The sequence below is a fragment of the Myxine glutinosa genome, chromosome 3, assembly GCF_964187855.1.
Source record: "Myxine glutinosa chromosome 3, kmMyxGlut1.1, whole genome shotgun sequence".
NCBI lineage: Eukaryota > Metazoa > Chordata > Myxini > Myxiniformes > Myxinidae > Myxine > Myxine glutinosa.
Window position 1 is genome coordinate 194,960,398 of NC_136263.1, and position 17,904 is coordinate 194,978,301.

At 55.3% G+C, this 17,904-nt stretch overlaps 2 protein-coding genes across 12 annotated transcripts in view; one reads left to right on the forward strand and one right to left on the reverse strand.

The window, feature by feature from the left end:
* Positions 1–164: 164 nt before the first annotated feature.
* DNAL4 (dynein axonemal light chain 4) lies at positions 165–10,807 on the reverse strand. The gene is made up of 3 exons (XM_068104015.2): positions 10,670–10,807; positions 7,271–7,354; positions 165–4,212 (listed from the first exon to the last, which is right to left on the reverse strand). Exons 1-3 carry the CDS (start codon positions 10,739–10,741, stop codon positions 4,048–4,050), a joined length of 321 nt encoding a protein of 106 aa, XP_067960116.1. The 5' UTR covers positions 10,742–10,807; the 3' UTR covers positions 165–4,047.
* TRMT11 (tRNA methyltransferase 11) overlaps positions 7,280–17,904 on the forward strand; it is a 75,113-nt gene continuing 64,488 nt past the window's right edge. Inside the window, exon 1 of one of the 11 annotated variants that reach the window (XM_078774936.1) lies at positions 7,280–7,366. Coding sequence is in view for 5 of the 11 variants with exons in the window: in XM_078774930.1 (XP_078631056.1) it covers positions 16,128–16,208 (81 nt within the window). In the remaining 6 variants the exon portion in view is untranslated. Of the gene's footprint in view, positions 7,367–10,463; positions 10,610–16,072; positions 16,368–16,450; positions 16,697–17,904 lie in introns of those variants that run through there. The other 10 variants (XM_078774935.1, XM_078774930.1, XM_078774933.1 and 7 more) reach the window with 10 other exon arrangements.

Consider the following 17,904-nt stretch of genomic DNA (forward strand, 5'->3'; position numbering starts at 1 on the left):
ATATCACTGCTGCACATCTTACTCGCATGGCTGCTAAACACTAGACAATTATGAAACGAATCGGGGTGTGAAAACAAATTATAAATTATGGGAATAACGATCGAAAGGAACCAAGTATTGAGTCAATACTTGGCTTAATGTCTAAATAAATAAGGGACGCTTCATTTCCTTTCAGGTTTTATTTCAACATCAACCCGTATACACCGTCGCAGCACACAAGGTAGATCAATGAAAATGTTTTGAAAAACAAAAGAAACTGAAAATTAATTGCAATCTATATATACACCTGTCCCTATAAGTGAATCCAAGAGGGCAAACAGGAGAGTCATCTATAACTCCACGCAACATTCATACTCATAGTACTTGGTAGATTTGGACCCACAATCCAGGAAAACCTGAAGTGAAACCACCAGCTGCGATACCGCTTCACTTGGACCACATGTGGACCCAACATGGTTACATGGTTTACGCCCACTCGTAATCCCACAAAAATCCTATACACGAGGGAACACACGTGGACCCAGCATGGTGATGGTTTAACCCCACTAGTAATCCCACAAAATCCTATACATAAGGGAACACACGTGGACCCAGCATGGTGATGGTTCAAACCCACTCATAATCCCACAAAATTCCGATACACAGGGGAACACACATGGACCCAGCATGGTGATGGTTTAACCCCACTAGTAATCCCACAAAATCCTATACATAAGGGAACACACGTGGATCCAGTATGTTGATGGTTTACAGCCAATCGTAATCCCACAAAAATCCTATACACAGGGGAACACATGTAACCCGGCATGGTGATGGATTAAACCCACTTGTATTCCCACAAAAATCCTATACACAAGGGAACACGCATGCACCCAGAATGGTGATGGTTTAAACCCACTCGCAATCCCACAAACATCCAATACATGGGGGAACACACATGCACCCAGAATGGTGATGGTTTAAACCCACTCGTAATCCCACAAACATCCAATACATGAGGGAACACGCATGCACCCAGAATGGTGATGGTTTAAACCCACTCGTAATCCCACAAACATCCTACATGCGGGAACACGCATGCACCCAGAATGGTGATGGTTTAAAAAATCCACTCGTAATCCCACAAAATCCTATACGTAAGGGAACACAAGTGGATCCAGCATGTTGATGGTTTAATCCTACTCATAGTCCCACAAAAAATCCTATACACAGGGGAACACATGTAACCCGGCATGGTGATGGTTTAAACCCACTCGTAATCCCACAAACATCATATACATGGGGGAGCACGCATGCACCCAGAATGGTGATGGTTTAAACCCACTCGTAATCCCACAAACATCCAATACATGGGGGAACACGCATGCACCCAGAATGGTGATGGTTTAAACCCACTCGTAATCCCACAAACATCCTACATGCGGGAACACGCATGCACCCAGAATGGTGATGGTTTAAAAAATCCATTCGTAATCCCACAAAATCCTATACGTAAGGGAACACAAGTGGATCCAGCATGTTGATGGTTTAATCCTACTCATAGTCCCACAAAAAATCCTATACACAGGGGAACACATGTAACCCGGCATGGTGATGGTTTAAACCCACTCGTAATCCCACAAACATCATATACATGGGGGAGCACGCATGCACCCAGAATGGTGATGGTTTAAACCCACTCATAATCCCACAAACATCCTATACATGGGGGAATACATGTGGACCCAGCATGGTGATGGTTTAAACTCACTCGTAATCCCACAAAAATCCTATATGCGGGAACACGCATGAACCAAGCATGTTTATGGTTTACACCCACTTGTTATCCCACAAAAATCCGATACACAGGGGAACACGCATGCACCGAGAGTTTAAAGCATCCACTCGTAATCCCACAAAAAACCCTATACACGAGGGAACACACGTGGACCCAGCATGGTGATGGTTTAATCCCACTCATAATCCCACAAAAATCCTATACAAAGGGGAACGAACACACGTGGACCCAGCATGGTTATAGTGCTGTTCCACTTAAACACTCACCTCCACAACGCACTCCTTGCCACTACAATGCACTCCTCGCCTCCACAACGCACTCCTCGCCTCCACAACGCACTCCTCACTGCTACAACGCACTCCTCACCTCCACAACGCACTCGTCGCCACAACACACGCCTCACCTCCACAACGCACTCACCTCCACAACGCACTCGTCGCCACCAGAACGCACTCCTTTCCACCATAACGCACTCCTCGCTGCTACAATGCACTCCTCACCTCCACAACGCACTCGCCACCACAACGCACTCCTCACCTCCACAACACACTCCTTGCCTCCACAACGCACTCCTAGCTGCTACAAAGCACTCCTCACCTCCACAACGCAATCCTCGCCACCAGAACGCACTCCTTGCCACCACAACGCACTCCACGCCACCACAACGCACTCCTCACCTCCACAACGCACTCCTCACCTCCACAACGCACTCCTTGCTGCTACAACGCACTCCTCACCTCCACAACGAACTCCTTGTCCCCACAATTCACTCCTCGCCACCACAATTCACTCCTCGCTGCCAAAACGCACTCCTCGCCTCCACAACGCACTCCACACCGCACTCCTCACCTCCACAACGCACTCCTCACCTCCACAACGCACTCCTCACCTCCACAACGCACTCCTCACCTCCACAATGCACTCCACTCCACGCCACCACAACGCACTCCACGCCGCCACAACGCACTCTTCGCCGCCACAACGCCCTCCTCGCCGCCACAACGCACTCCTCGCCGCCACAACGCACTCCTCATCCTGACAACGCACTCCTCACCCCCACAACGCACTCCTCAGTGCGACAATGCACTCACCTCCACAACGCACCCCTCACTGCAACAGTGCACTCACCTCCACAATGCACTCCTCACTGTGACAATGCACTCACCTCCACAATGCACTCCACGCCGCCACAATGCAAGCCTCGCCCCCATAATGCACTCCTTGCCACCACAACGCACTCCACACCGCCACAACGCACTCCTCGATGCGACAATGCACTCACCTCCACAACGCACTCCTCACCCCCACAATGCACTCCTTGCCAACACAGCACACTCCTCACCTCCACAATGCACTCCACGCCTTCACAACGCAGTTCTCACCCCCACAACACACTCCTCACCCCCACAACACACTCCTCACCCCCACAACACACTCCTTGCCACCACAATGCACTCTTGCCACCACAGCACACTCCTCACCCCCACAATGCACTCCTTGCCACCACAACGCACTCCTTGCCACCACAACGCATTCCTTGTAGACACAGTGCACTACTCGCCACCACATGGCACTCCTTGCCACTACAAGGCACTCCTTGCCACTACAAGGCACTCCTTGCCACCACAACGCACTCCTTGCCACCACAACGCACTCCTTGCCACCACAACGCACTCCTTGCCACAAGACACTCCTTGCAACTACAACGCACTCCTTGCCACAAGACACTCCTTGCCACTACAACGCACTCCTTGCCACCACAACGCACTCCTTGCCACAAGACACTCCTTGCCACTACAACGCACTCCTTGCCACCACAACGAACTCCTTGCCACTACAACGCACTCCTTGCCACCACAACGCACTCCTTGCCACCACAACGCACTCCTTGCCACTACAACGCACTCCTTGCCACCACAATGCACTCCTTGTAGACATCGCAATCCTTGTAGACACAGCGCACTACTCGCACAGTACCTCCCCTACCCAGCCACCAACGTCTGTTCAATGTCACAACCACCTCCCCTCACAACCACAACTCTGTAAAAAGCTACAATTAAGCTCTTTCATTCTGCAGCCTCAGGACCATAACCAGCACAATAAAGACGATTGATATTGTCCAGATCGAGGATGTTGGGAAGCATCAGTTTTGCTAAAACTGTTGCATTCACCTGTTGGTTAAACCTTTATCTAATCCTCAATGAGTGTCCGACGAACCACCAGGTGCGACTGTGTGCGTGGGAATAACCAATGATCAGTACATGACAGATCTATGAACATTTCCACACACAGATGGCTAAACTTCCACCAAAGAACATGTAGAAGATGCTTTTCAAATCATATGTGATCTCGAACCCAAAGCCCTCGCCCACAACAACCTGCCAGGGTGAACCAAACTTCTTGTCCATGGACTCCTTAATCATCTTGGCAGCAAGCTGGAGAGAGGGGACAAGGCAGGAATTCCAGTTATTCAACTGTGGAGTTGTGTGCTTGACAAACAAATGAGATCAAAGCAATTATTAAAATCTACTTATATGGGGACCAAGGTACCCAGCTAACCTGCTTGTAGGGGCACCGAGGTACCCTACTAACCCACTTGTATGGGCACCGAGGTACCCAGCTAACCTGCTTGTAGGGGCACCGAGGTACCCTAATAACCCACTTGTATGGGCACCAAGGTACCCAGCAAACCTGCTTGTAGGGGCACCGAGGTACCCTACTAACCCACTTGTATGGGCACCAAGGTACCCAGCTAACCTGCTTGTAGGGGCACCGAGGTACCCTACTAACCCACTTGTATGGGCACCGAGGTACCCAGCTAACCTGCTTGTAGGGGCACCGAGGTACTCTACTAACCCACTTGTATGGGCACCAAGGTACCCAGCTAACCTGCTTGTAGGGGTACCGACGTACCCTACTAACCCACTTGTATGGGTACCGAGGTACCCAGCTAACCTGTTTGTAGGGGCACCGAGCTACCCTACTAACCCACTTGTATTGGCACCAAGGTACCCAGATAACCTGCTTGTAGGGGCACCGAGGTACCCTACTAACCCACTTGTATGGGCACCGAGGTACCCAGCTAACCTGTTTATAGGGGCACCGAGGTACTCTACTAACCCACTTGTATGAGAACCGAGGTACCCAGCTAACCTGCTTGTAGGGGCACCGAGGTACTCTACTAACCCACTTGTATGGGCACCAAGGTACCCAGATAACCTGCTTGTAGGGGCACCGAGGTACCCAGCTAACCTGCTTGTAGGGGCACCGAGGTACCCTACTAACCCACTTGTATGGGCACCGAGGTACCCAGCTAACCTGTTTATAGGGGCACCGAGGTACTCTACTAACCCACTTGTATGGGCACCAAGGTACCCAGCTAACCTCCTTGTAGGGGCACCGAGGTACCCTACTAACCCACTTGTATTGGCACCAAGGTACGCAGCTAACCTGCTTGTAGGGGCACCGAGCTACCCTACTAACCCACTTGTATTGGCACCGAGATACCCTACTAATCCACTTGTATGGGCACCAAGGTACCCTACTAACCTGCTTGTATGGGGACCAAGGCACCCAACTAACCTGCTTGTCGGGGCACCGAGGTACCCTAATAATCCACATGTATGGGCGCCAAGGTACCCAGCTAACCTGCTTGTAGGGGCACTGAGGTACCCTACTAACCCACTTGTATGGGCACCAAGGTACCCAGCTAACCTGCTTGTAGGGGCACCGAGGTACCCAGCTAACCTGCTTGTAGGGGCACTGCGGTACCCTACTAACCCACTTGTATGGGCACCAAGGTACCCAGCTAACCTGTTTGTAGGGGCACCGAGGTACCCAGCTAACCTGCTTGTAGGGGCACCGAGGTACCCTACTAACCCACTTGTATGGGCACCAAGGTACTCTACTAACCTGCTTGTATGGGCACCAAGGTACCCTACTAACCTGCTTGTATGGGCACCGAGGTACCCTATTAACCTGTTTGTAGGGGCACCGAGGTACCCTACTAACCCACTTATATGGGGACCATGGTACCCTGCGAACCCATTTGTAATGGGCCAAAGGTACGCTACTAACCTGCTTGTATGGGCACCGAGGTACCCTACTAACACACTTATATGGGGACCATCGTACCCAGCTAACCTGCTTGTAGGGGCACTGTGGTACCCTACTAACCCACTTGTATGGGCACCAAGGTACCCAGCTAACCTGTTTGTAGGGGCACCGAGGTACCCTACTAACCTACTTATGTGGGGACCATGGTACCCAGCTAACCCACTTATATGGGCACCGAAGTATCCAGCTAACCTGCTTGTATGGGCACCGAGGTAACCTACTAACCTGTTTGTAGGGGCACCGAGGTACCCTACTAACCCACTTATATGGGGACCATGGTACCCTGCGAACCCATTTGTAATGGGCCAAAGGTACGCTACTAATCTGCTTGTGTGGGCACCGAGGTACCCTACTAACCCACTTATATGGGGACCATCGTACCCAGCTAACCTTCTTGTATGGGCACCGAGGTACCCTACTAACCTGTTTGTAGGGGCACCGAGGTACCCTACTAACCTGTTTGTAGGGGCACCGAGGTACCCTACTAACCCACTTATATGGGGACCATGGTACCCTGCTAACCCATTTGTTATGGGCCAAAGGTACCCAGCTAACCTGCTTGTAGGGGCACTGCGGTACCCTACTAACCCACTTGTATGGGCACCAAGACACCCAGCGAACCTGCTTGTAGGGGCACCGAGGTACCTTACTAACCCACTTGTATGGGCACCAAGGTACCCAGCTAACCTGCTTGTAGGGGCACTGCGGTACCCTACTAACCCACTTGTATGGGCACCAAGGTACCCAGCTAACCTGTTTGTAGGGGCACCAAGGTACCCAGCTAACCTGCTTGTAGGGGCACTGCGGTACCCTACTAACCCACTTGTATGGGCACCAAGGTACCCAGCTAACCTGTTTGTAGGGGCACCGAGGTACCCAGCTAACCTGCTTGTAGGGGCACCGAGGTACCCTACTAACCCACTTGTATGGGCACCAAGGCACCGAGGTGCCCTATGAACCCACTTATATGGGGACCATGGTACCCTGCGAACCCATTTGTAATGGGCCAAAGGAACGCTACTAACCTGCTTGTATGGGCACCGAGGTACCCTACTAACCCACTTATATGGGGACCATGGTACCCAGGTAACCTTCTTGTATGGGCACCGAGGTACCCTACTAACCCACTTATATGGGGACCATGGTACCCTGCTAACCCATTTGTAATGGGCCAAAGGTACCCAGCTGGCCTGTTTTGATGGGCACCAAAGAACCCAGGTAATCCAGAGACCCACAGGTTGGTGTACAAAATCCCTCTTTCCTCAGCCTGAACATATTTCTCATCAATTGAGTAGCGCAGGTTCCCTGCTGTATCCAATTGCATTTCTGCTCTGCCCAGATTGACCATGTTTGTATTTCTGCCAGGTAAGGTGCCACCTCGTTGCTGGATGAAAATTTCTCGCAGGCAGTGACGCACAGTTCCATGGTTTCCATCCTCATCTCTTCGGGCATGTCCGAGTTCTATAACATGTGGTGGGGATGGAGCGATGCGAGATGGGGGTGGAGGGAGGGAGATGGGAATGGAGGGAGAGAGGGAGGAGTGGAGGGAGAGAGGGAGGAAGATGGAGGAAGGTGGAGGGAGGGAGGGAGGTGGAGGGAGGGGTGGAGGGAGGGAGGAAGGGAGGGGGTGGGGGGAGGAAGGGAGGGGTGGGGGGAGGCAGGGAGGGGTGGGGGGAGGAAGGGAGGGGTGGAGGGAGGGAGATGGGGGTGGAGGAAGGGTGGGAGATGGGGGTGGAGGAAGGGTGGGAGGGGGGTGGAGGGAGAGAGGGAGGGGGTGGAGGGAGAGAGGGAGGGAGGTGGAGGGAGGTGTGGAGGGAGAGAGGGAGGGTGGAAGAAGGAAGGGAGGGAGGGGTGGAGGGAGGAGGGAGGGGTGGGGGGGGAGGGGAGGGGAGGGGAGGGTGAGAGGGAGGGGTGGAGTGAGAGAGGGAGGGAGGTGGAGGGAGGAAGGGAGGGGTGGGGGAGGAGGTTGAGGGAGGGAGGGAGGATGTGGAGGGAGGGAGGATGTGGAGGGAGGGTGGGAGGGGGTGGAGGGAGGATAGGAGGAGTGGAGGGAGGATGGGAGTTAGATCGAGGGAGGGTGGGAGTGAGGTCAGGGGAGGGAGCGAGGATGGGAGGAGGTGGAGGGAGGGTAGGAGGAGTGGAGGGAGGGTAGGAGGAGTGGAGGGAGGGTGGGGGTTAGATCGAGGGAGGGTGGGAGTGAGGTCGGGGGAGGATGGGAGTGAGGTCGAGGGAGGGTGGGAGGAGGTGGGGGGGAGGATGGGAAGAGGTGGAGGATAGGGAGGAGGTGTAGGGTGGGAGGAGGTGTAGGGTGGGAGGAGGTGTAGGGTGTAGGGTGGGAGGAGGTGTAGGGTGGGAGGAGGTGTAGGGTGGGAGGGTGGGAGGAGGTGTAGGGTGGGAGGGTGGGAGGAGGTGTAGGGTGGGAGGAGGTGTAGGGTGGGAGGAGGTGTAGGGTGGGAGGGTGGGAGGAGGTGTAGGGTGGGAGGAGGTGTAGGGTGGGAGGAGGTGTAGGGTGGGAGGAGGTGTAGGGTGGGAGGGTGGGAGGAGGTGTAGGTTGGGAGGAGGTGTAGGGTGGGAGGAGGTGTAGAGTGGGAGGGTGGGAGGAGGCGTAGGGTGGGAGGAGGTGTAGGGTGGGAGGGTGGGAGGAGGTGTAGGGTGGGAGGGTGGGAGGAGGTGTAGGGTGGGAGGAGGTGTAGGGTGGGAGGAGGTGTAGGGTGGGAGGAGGTGTAGGGTGGGAGGGTGGGAGGAGGTTTTGGGTGGGAGGGTGGGAGGAGGTGTAGGGTGAGAGGATGGGAGGAGGTGTAGGGTGAGAGGATGGGAGGAGGTGTAGGGTGAGAGGATGGGAGGAGGTGTAGGGTGGGAGGAGGTGTAGGGTGGGAGGAGGTGGAGGGAGGGTGGGAGTGAGGTCGGGGGAGGGAGGAAGGAGAGGTTTGGTGAGCGGCACATTTACTCTGTATTTTGTAAGGAAAGTTAAACGTGCACACACACATGAAGGTGCACACAAATGTGAAGAAGGCATGCATCCATAATAATGGATTCCGTGCACACACACACAAACACATACACTCATACGCGTAAACACATAAAAAGGAGGAGACGCAATGTGTGAAACAGACAGGTAAATACAAGGTGTGGGATGGAGGATAAGCGAAAGCACAAATCACTCACTCTGTGGTGGTGACCCACGAGTCGGTGTACCAAATCACTCACTTTGTGTGGTGGTGACCCACGAGTCGGTGTACCAAATCACTATGTGGTGGTGACCCACGAGTCGGTGTACCAAATCACTCACTATGTGTGGTGGTGACCCACGAGTCGGTGTACCAAATCACTATGTGGTGGTGACCCACGAGTCTGTGTACCAAATCACTCACTATGTGTGGTGGTGACATACGAGTCAGTGTACCAAATCACTCACTATGTGGTGGTGACCCACGAGTCGGTGTACCAAATCACTCTATGTGGTGGTGACCCACGAGTCGGTGTACCAAATCACTCACTATGTGTGGTGGTGACATACGAGTCGGTGTACCAAATCACTCTATGTGGTGGTGACCCACGAGTCGGTGTACCAAATCACTCACTATGTGTGGTGGTGCCATACGAGTCGGTGTACCAAATCACTCTATGTGGTGGTGACCCACGAGTCGGTGTACCAAATCACTCTATGTGGTGGTGACCCACGAGTCGGTGTACCAAATCACTCACTATGGCTATGTGGTGGTGACCCACGAGTCGGTGTACCAAATCACTCACTATGGCTATGTGGTGGTGACCCATGAGTCGGTGGACCAAATCACTCACTATGGCTATGTGGTGGTGACCCACGAGTCGGTGTACCAAATCACTCACTATGTGGTGGTGACCCACGAGTCGTGGACCAAATCACTCACTATGGCTATGTGGTGGTGACCCACGAGTCGGTGGACCAAATCACTCACTATGGCTATGTGGTGGTGACCCACGAGTCGGTGTACCAAATCACTCACTATGTGGTGGTGACCCACGAGTCGGTGGACCAAATCACTCACTATGGCTATGTGGTGGTGACCCACGAGTCGGTGGACCAAATCACTCACTATGGCTATGTGGTGGTGACCCACGAGTCGGTGTACCAAATCACTCACTATGTGGTGGTGACCCACGAGTCGGTGTACCAAATCACTCACTATGGCTATGTGGTGGTGACCCACGAGTCGGTGTACCAAATCACTCACTATGGCTATGTGGTGGTGACCCATGAGTCGGTGTACCAAATCACTCACTATGTGGTGGTGACCCACGAGTCGGTGTACCAAATCACTCACTATGTGGTGGTGACCCACGAGTCGGTGTACCAAATCACTCACTATGTGGTGGTGACCCACGAGTCGGTGTACCAAATCACTCACTATGGCTATGTGGTGGTGACCCACGAGTCGGTGTACCAAATCACTCACTATGTGGTGGTGACCCACGAGTCGGTGTACCAAATCACTCACTCCTTTCACAGAGTGTCAAAAACAACGAGGAACACCGAACACATGACATGTGCGACCCTTGAACCACCGAGTGGTCTTCATCCCGGCTGTGCGCGCGTACTGTCTCGAACAAGGTATACCCACTCCCCATCGGGTCTACTTATCTCAACAGCAGCCAGCAGGCCACGCGGTGCCCCCACTGCACAGTCCCGGATGAAGACCACTCGGCCACAATGACAATGGTCTTCGTTTTTGGAATGTGAGAGAATCGAATGTACATTAGAGATAAGAACCCGCGCTCTCTCCGTCCTGTCCTCACCCGAACCAAGGGGAAGCTATGAAGACGTTTATATTCGGCTTTCTCTTTCCGCGGATCGACGCCATCCGCCATGCTGCCGTTCCCATGGAAACGGGGGAACTTTCCTTTACCATTCAATATGCATTCATTCCTCAAGTCATTCAATATTTCATTCACTTCTAACGCCAAGGCAAATTTCTTCTTTTCTGCTTCCCTTTGCTGCTTTAACAATGGTCTTTCACTAATCACATCCCTGGATTTTGTTGTAACACAAGGAAATGCAATTCAGAGGCCATCAGTCCCATAATGCCGGTACCTGTCTAATTCCAATTTAAACATATCTACCGTTTATGCTTCGACTACCCCTCCAGAAAGACCTTTCATTTCATTAACCACTCTCTGAGTGAAGACCCTCACGGCCTCACATTAATGACGTCATCAATCTTCATTACGTCTGCCGGGTCTATCACTGTCCATTGTGCTGAAAAAGTCTTCCGTATTCATTTTGTCTAGATACCCTTCATTATCTTCAACATCTCTTAATCACCTCTTTATTAATGAATAAAGATATTTTCAAGAGGTGCATGCTCATGGAAAAATATTGCAGTGTGGCGGACACAAAAGCCCACTGGCGTGGTGACATCATTCCACGCACCAAGTGGGCGGTGGCCACGCCCGAGGGGTAGGCGTGGCCTCATGCTATACACCGGGCGACCAGCCCGGAGGAGAGGAGTTCAGTGTTACAGTGTAGTCTTACAATAAAGACGTTTATATGTTACCGCTTGTCCGCTTCCTCCTTGCTCACAAGCAGCGCGCGTAACGCCGCGCTTTACTGGTGACCCTCGACGTTGGATCTGCCGTAGCGATCCTTCCGAACACGACGCCATTGCAATGGCCAACGACAAGGCAATGGCGATTAAACTTCCCGAATTTTGGGAGGCCCAGGCCGAAGTCTGGTTCGTTCAAGCCGAAGCCCAATTTCAGCTTCGGCGCCTCACCAACGACGACCTGTGCTACTGCCATGTCGTCGCCTCCCTCGGGCCCGGCACGGCCGCTCGAGTTGTGTCCGTCCTTCGCCACCCACCGGACGGCCACAAGTACGAGGCACTCAAGCGGCTACTCCTAGCCACGTTCGGCCTCACGGACGACGCACGGGCCGATCGCCTCCTGGATCTCCCCGAGCTCGGTGAGACGCGCCCGTCGGTCCGAATGGACCATATGCTGTCACTGTTGGGCGACGAAGCCCCCGGTTCGCTATTCCGGGCGCTTTTCCGTCGCCAACTTCCAGCGCAGGTTCGCCTCGCGTTGGCCGGGACCGGGCTAACGGAACCCCGAGCATTGGCGGCCGAGGCGGACAAGTACTTCGCCGCTTCGGACACGCGGGCGAGCGTTGGCGTGGCCGTCACGGCCTTCGACGCTGATGTTCCACAGCATCATCTTCTACAGCACGCTGACGCTGAGGTTCAACAGCATGCTGATACGCACCTCGTGAACGCCGCCACGCCCCGCCCACCGCCGCGGCGAAAACCGCCACCGCGGGGAAACCCGTCGACTCCACCGGCCTGGCGGAGCCAGCCGCGCTCCTCCAGCTCCACCACCTGGTGCTGGTTCCACGCCAAGTTCGGCCACGAAGCTCGGCGGTGTCATCCGCCGTGCTCCTTCAACGGGTCGGGAAACGCCCGGGCCGGCGCTCAATTGTGGCGATGAGCGCCGGCCGTTCGAGCAGCCTGCTGTTCATAACGGACACCTTCTCCGGGCGCCGTTACCTGTGCGACACGGGAGCACAGGTGAGTGTCATTCCCGCCGGCACGTCAGACAAGCACGCCGCGGGTGGGGGCCCCGCGCTGCTTGCCGCGAACGGGACGCCCATCCGTACGTACGGAAAACGCTGCCTCTCTCTGCGGTTTGGAGGGCAGGTTTTCCGATGGACGTTCGTCACCGCCGACGTGCCCATGGCACTGCTTGGCGCGGACTTCCTGTGCGCTAATGGGCTCCTAGTCGACGTCAAGCGCAGACGGCTTGTCCAGGCCGAGACGTTCAGCTCGCTCGCATGTGCGTTGCCCAGCTCAACGAGCGGCTTGCCAAGCGGCTTGCCGAACGATTCGGTTCCGGCCACGTTGGTCTGTACGCTTCCGGCAGCGGACGCATTCACCCGCCTCCTCGCCGGCTTCCCGGCCCTCACGCGGCCCACCTTCTCGGCGGGGGCCGTCAAGCACGGGGTGGCCCATCACATCCCCACCGTCGGGCCACCGGTCTACGCCCGGGCACGCCGCCTCGAGCCGACGAAGCTGGCGGTGGCAAAAGCGGCGTTCGCTACCCTGGAGCGACTCGGCATCGTTCGGCGCTCAGAGAGCGCTTGGGCGTCGCCGCTGCACATCGTGCCGAAGCCCGGCGGGGGGTGGCGACCGTGCGGGGACTATCGCCGTCTCAATGACGCCACGACTCCCGACCGCTACCCCGTCCCCCACATTCAGGACTTTTCCGCCCGTTTGGCGGGCAGGTCCTTCTTCTCGAAGGTGGACCTCATACGCGGCTACCATCAGGTCCCCGTCAGGCCGGAGGACGTCCCGAAGACGGCGGTCATCACGCCATTCGGACTCTTCGAGTTCCTGCGCATGCCCTTCGGTCTGAAGAATGCGGCTCAGGCGTTCCAGCGACTGATGGACAGCGTCCTGCGCGACTTGGATTTTGTCTACGTCTACCTGGACGATATCCTCGTCGCCAGCGCGTCCCGCGAAGAGCACCTACGCCACCTCCGCACGCTCTTCGAACGCCTGGGCCAGCATGGCCTGATTGTGAACCCCGCAAAGTGCCGGTTCGGCGCCGCCACAATCGATTTTCTGGGGCACCGTGTCACCAGGCACGGAGCCGTCCCCCTGCCGGCCAAGGTGGAGGCGGTGAAGGGGTTTCCGCGCCCCCGCACGATCAGAGGGCTGCAGGAGTTCCTGGGCATGGTGAACTTTTACCATCGGTTCCTGCCCCGTATCGCCCAGCTCCTGCGCCCCCTGCAAGAAGCTCTCCGAGGTAAGCCGGGCAAAGGCGACGTTACCTGGACCGAGCAAATGGACACGGCGTTCACGGGCGCGAAGCTCGCCTTGGCTAACGCCACCATGCTCGCGCACCCGGCGCCCGATGCACCGATCGCCCTCACCACCGATGCCTCGGACTACGCGGTGGGCGCGGTGCACGAGCAATGGGTGCGTGGAGCTTGGCAACCGCTGGCGTTCTTTAGCCGGCAGCTTCGCCCGCCCGAACGCCGTTACAGTACCTTCGACCGCGAGTTGCTCGGACTTCACTTGGCGGTCAGGCACTTCCGCCATCTGCTCGAGGGCCGGGCGTTCACTGCCTTCGTCGACCACAAGCCGCTGATCTTCGCGATGGGCAAGGTCACCGAGCCGTGGTCGGCTCGGCAGCAGCGTCACCTCTCGGCCGTGTCCGAGTACACGACGGACATCCAGCACGTCGCGGGGAAGGACAACCCGGTTGCGGATTGCCTTTCCCGGGCCGTCGCCCACGCAGTCCACCTCGGCATCGACTATGCCCGGATGGCAGCGGACCAGGCCGCTGACCCCGACGTCCAGGCCTTGCGGACCGCCGTCACGGGCCTCCGCGTCACCGAGGTGCCGTTCGACGGCGCGGGCGCGGCCCTCTTGTGCGACGTCTCCCTCGGGCGTCCTCGCCCCATTGTGCCCGCGGGCTGGCAGCGCCAGGTGTTTGACGCCATCCACGGCCTGTCCCACCCGGGCGCGAGGGCCTCCCAAAGGCTGATCGCCGACAAGTTCGTCTGGCATGGCCTCCGGAAGGCCGTCCGCGGCTGGGCCAGGACATGCCTCGCGTGCCAGCGCGCCAAGGTGCACCGGCACACCCAGGCCCCGTTGGCCCCGTTCACGGTGCCGGAACGCCGGTTTGACCACGTCCACGTGGACCTGGTGGGACCTCTGCCCCCCTCGCGGGGTTTCACCCACGTCCTCACCATGGTGGACCGCACCACCCGGTGGCCGGAGGCCGTGCCCTTGGCGTCGACAACGGCGGCCGATGTCGCGCAGGCTTTCATCGCCACCTGGGTCGCCCGGTTCGGCGCCCCCTCAGACATCTCATCCGACCGCGGCCCCCAGTTCACCTCGGAGCTCTGGGGGGCGGTTGCGCAGGGGCTCGGGGTCCGGCTGCACCGAACCACGGCCTACCACCCCCAGGCTAACGGCCTGTGTGAGCGATTTCACCGCTCATTGAAGGCCGCGCTCCGGGCCACCCTCCGCGACGGCGGCTGGGTCGACAGGCTCCCCTGGGTCCTGCTGGGCCTCCGGACGGCGCCCAAGGAGGACCTGCGCGCATCCGCGGCGGAGTTGGTCTTCGGGCAACCGCTGCGGGTGCCGGGCGAGTTCCTCCCCGACTCCACGGCACCATGGTCCGCGGCACAGCAGCGCTCCGCTCTGCAAGAGACCGCCCAGAGGTTCGCCCCGGTGCCAACGGCATGCCACGGGCACCCACCGACGCACGTCGCCCCGGAGCTTCGCACGGCGGAGTACGTCTTCGTCCGCCACGATGCCCATCGGACACCACTGCGGCCCCCGTACGACGGGCCTTTCCGCGTGCTGGAGACCGGGGCGAAGCACTTCACCCTGGACATCGGCGGTACTCCTGACCGCGTTTCGGTAGACCGCCTCAAGCCGGCCCACCTCGATCTGGACCATCCACCGCCAGTGGCCCGACCCCACGTCGGGGCCGCCCTCCTGCGGGCGGACCCCCGGCACCGCCCAGCCCCGCCGCCACGGCGCCCCCCGGTCCTGCACCCATCCCAGGGGCAGCCAGGGGCATCCCACCTGGTATCCCTGCACCCCGGACGCCGCCGATCGCCAGGGGGCGCTTCGGCCGGGTCATTCGACTGCCCCACAAACTGGCCCTCCAGGTGCGCGGGAATTCTGGGGGGGCGCGTGTGGCAGACACAAAAGCCCACTGGCGTGGTGACATCATTCCACGCACCAAGTGGGCGGTGGCCACGCCCGAGGGGTAGGCGTGGCCTCATGCTATACACCGGGCGACCAGCCCGGAGGAGTTCAGTGTTACAGTGTAGTCTTACAATAAAGACGTTTATATGTTACCGCTTGTCCGCTTCCTCCTTGCTCACAAGCAGCGCGCGTAACGCCGCGCTTTAGCAGTTAAATTAATATTTATTGTTATAATATTTGTGAAAGTTTTCAGTTGCTTTTTGTTTTATTGATGAGAAAAGCGACGTAAGACAAGATATATTAAGGCTTTCTCGCTTCTGGGGTTCAGTACGTTTTTAAGGTGTACAGACATGTTATTAGCCTGGCTGGTTTCTTACTTTCTTGTTGGTCGTTCTCTCGCTCGTTTTATCATATTGAAGGATAAGATGCTATTATTCTAAAGGTAATCTTCCTCGCATTTTTGCGACAAATTCTCGTCAGTCACAGGCGTGTTTGAGAGAGCATGAGGTTTCATCGTTTACCTGTGCTATAGTATGGCGGTTACCGGGGTGTCTGGTTGTTGTTCCCGGTATCTGCTCCTCCTCGCACAGGAACACTTGGAGTTCCGCCTGCCGGTCAGATTCACCGAGTTAGTGTTAACACCTGGTTCTGGGTCTGGAAGCTTGTGTGCCCTTTTTAAATGAAAGCAAGGTGCGATGGCTTGGATCTCTGGAGGACACCATTGGTCTAGATGACCACGGCACGTGGCTCCATGAGGGCAGCACATGTTGATGGTAGTCGCACTGATTTATAGAGACCACATTGGTCTTTGAAGACAAGGGGACCATAGGTACCACACGGGTTCGTGAAGGCCACACTGGTTTGCGGACATAGTCGTGTCTATGGACCGGTTTCAGAGCTATCCCATAATGCCGTGCGCGCCGCCATGTTGATTGTATTTACTTCCCTGGCAACGAGAGCATCAGTGGCTCTACGATCGAGCACGTTTATCTCGTTATTCTGATTTACTGCAATGGAAGGTTACGCTAGGTCTTTGGTCTTGTTTACCTTTCCTTTTCTCGCTTGTTAGTCCCCTACCGGTGTACACCAGAGGGGACTATAGGTTTGCACTCCGTCTGTCAGTCCGTCAGTCCGTCTCGCAAAGAACAGTTTTCCGGACTTTTTTTCTAAACGCTTAATGCTAATGATTTCAAACTTGGCACATGGTTTCCTCATGATAAGTTACAGATCAAGTTCGAACTTCACGACGTTTCGATCATTTTTGACAAAGTTATGGCACTTTGAACTTTGGGAATTCTGATAATTCTGATGATCCTTAACTCGGTGCCATTTTAAGTTTTAATTTCCTTTAAAAAAGATTTTCTCTGCAATAATTGGACCGATTGAGATCAAATTTTCACCGTAGGGGGGACTCGGTCTATAGAATAATTTAATGGTAATTATGACGTCATGCGTCACATGGTTTCAGAGTTATGACGTTTTTAAGCATGAACCTTTAAAACCGAGCTCCTCCCTCATTTTTGATCCAATCGAGGGGAAACTTCACAGATCTGTTCAGCATGTCAGTCCACTAAAATGTCCTTTTGGAATTTGCGATGGGGCACGTGGTTTGGCAGACATCGTTAATTAAACGAAAATAATAAATAAAATGGATATCTCTTGAATCGCTAGTACCTCAGACCGTGAGTTGGTAATTATATAATTCACACAGTGCAATACGTGCAGGCTGCTCCACGGAGCGACCTTGCGGGCTTATCAACGAGGCGAGGCGTGACACACATGTGTCTCAGCATACCTCAGATCAAGTTTGAAAGTGCATAAATTTGCATATTGAATCATTTTTGACAAAGTTATGGCACTTTGAACTTTGGTAGGGGACATGTATTGCAGCGCAATACCCAGAATGCTTGTTTAACTTGCCAAGCAATATGGCGCCCGCGCATTGCATCATGGGTGCTGAAACCATTCTATAATATGAGGAACGGGTTGACAGGTGCGCACATGGACCCACGTGGTACTGTAAAGATGCAATTTTCCCACAATTCCTTTTTTTTATTATCTCGCACGGTCTTCGGCTTCGTCCAAATGACCTCGGACATGGTGATTTCATTCGGTGACCTCTAATAAACGCCCTGAAGGAACTGCGCTCCAACGCGAGTCGAAAGAATTGACGCGACCAAAGACGGAATTCGTCCGAGTTGCTTTATTGAAACAAAACAGCTCAGGTATTCTGACAAGCCCGTTTTTCAGGCAACAATATATATACACATTTATGTCGGGAAGTTTGCCCGGCAAAAGCTATACCGGGCA

What these genes read in the sequence shown, in the direction of transcription:
- DNAL4 (XM_068104015.2), bottom strand. Translation starts at nt 10,741, where the DNA reads ATGGCGGATGGCGTCGATCCGCGGAAAGAGAAAGCCGAATATAAACGT. An exon ending in ATAGCTTCCCCTTGGTTCGG is followed by an intron (nt 7,355 to 10,669) that starts GTGAGGACAGGA and finishes CACATGTTATAG; the next exon opens with AACTCGGACATGCCCGAAGA. An exon ending in AATTTTCATCCAGCAACGAG is followed by an intron (nt 4,213 to 7,270) that starts GTGGCACCTTAC and finishes CCCTCTCTCCAG; the next exon opens with CTTGCTGCCAAGATGATTAA.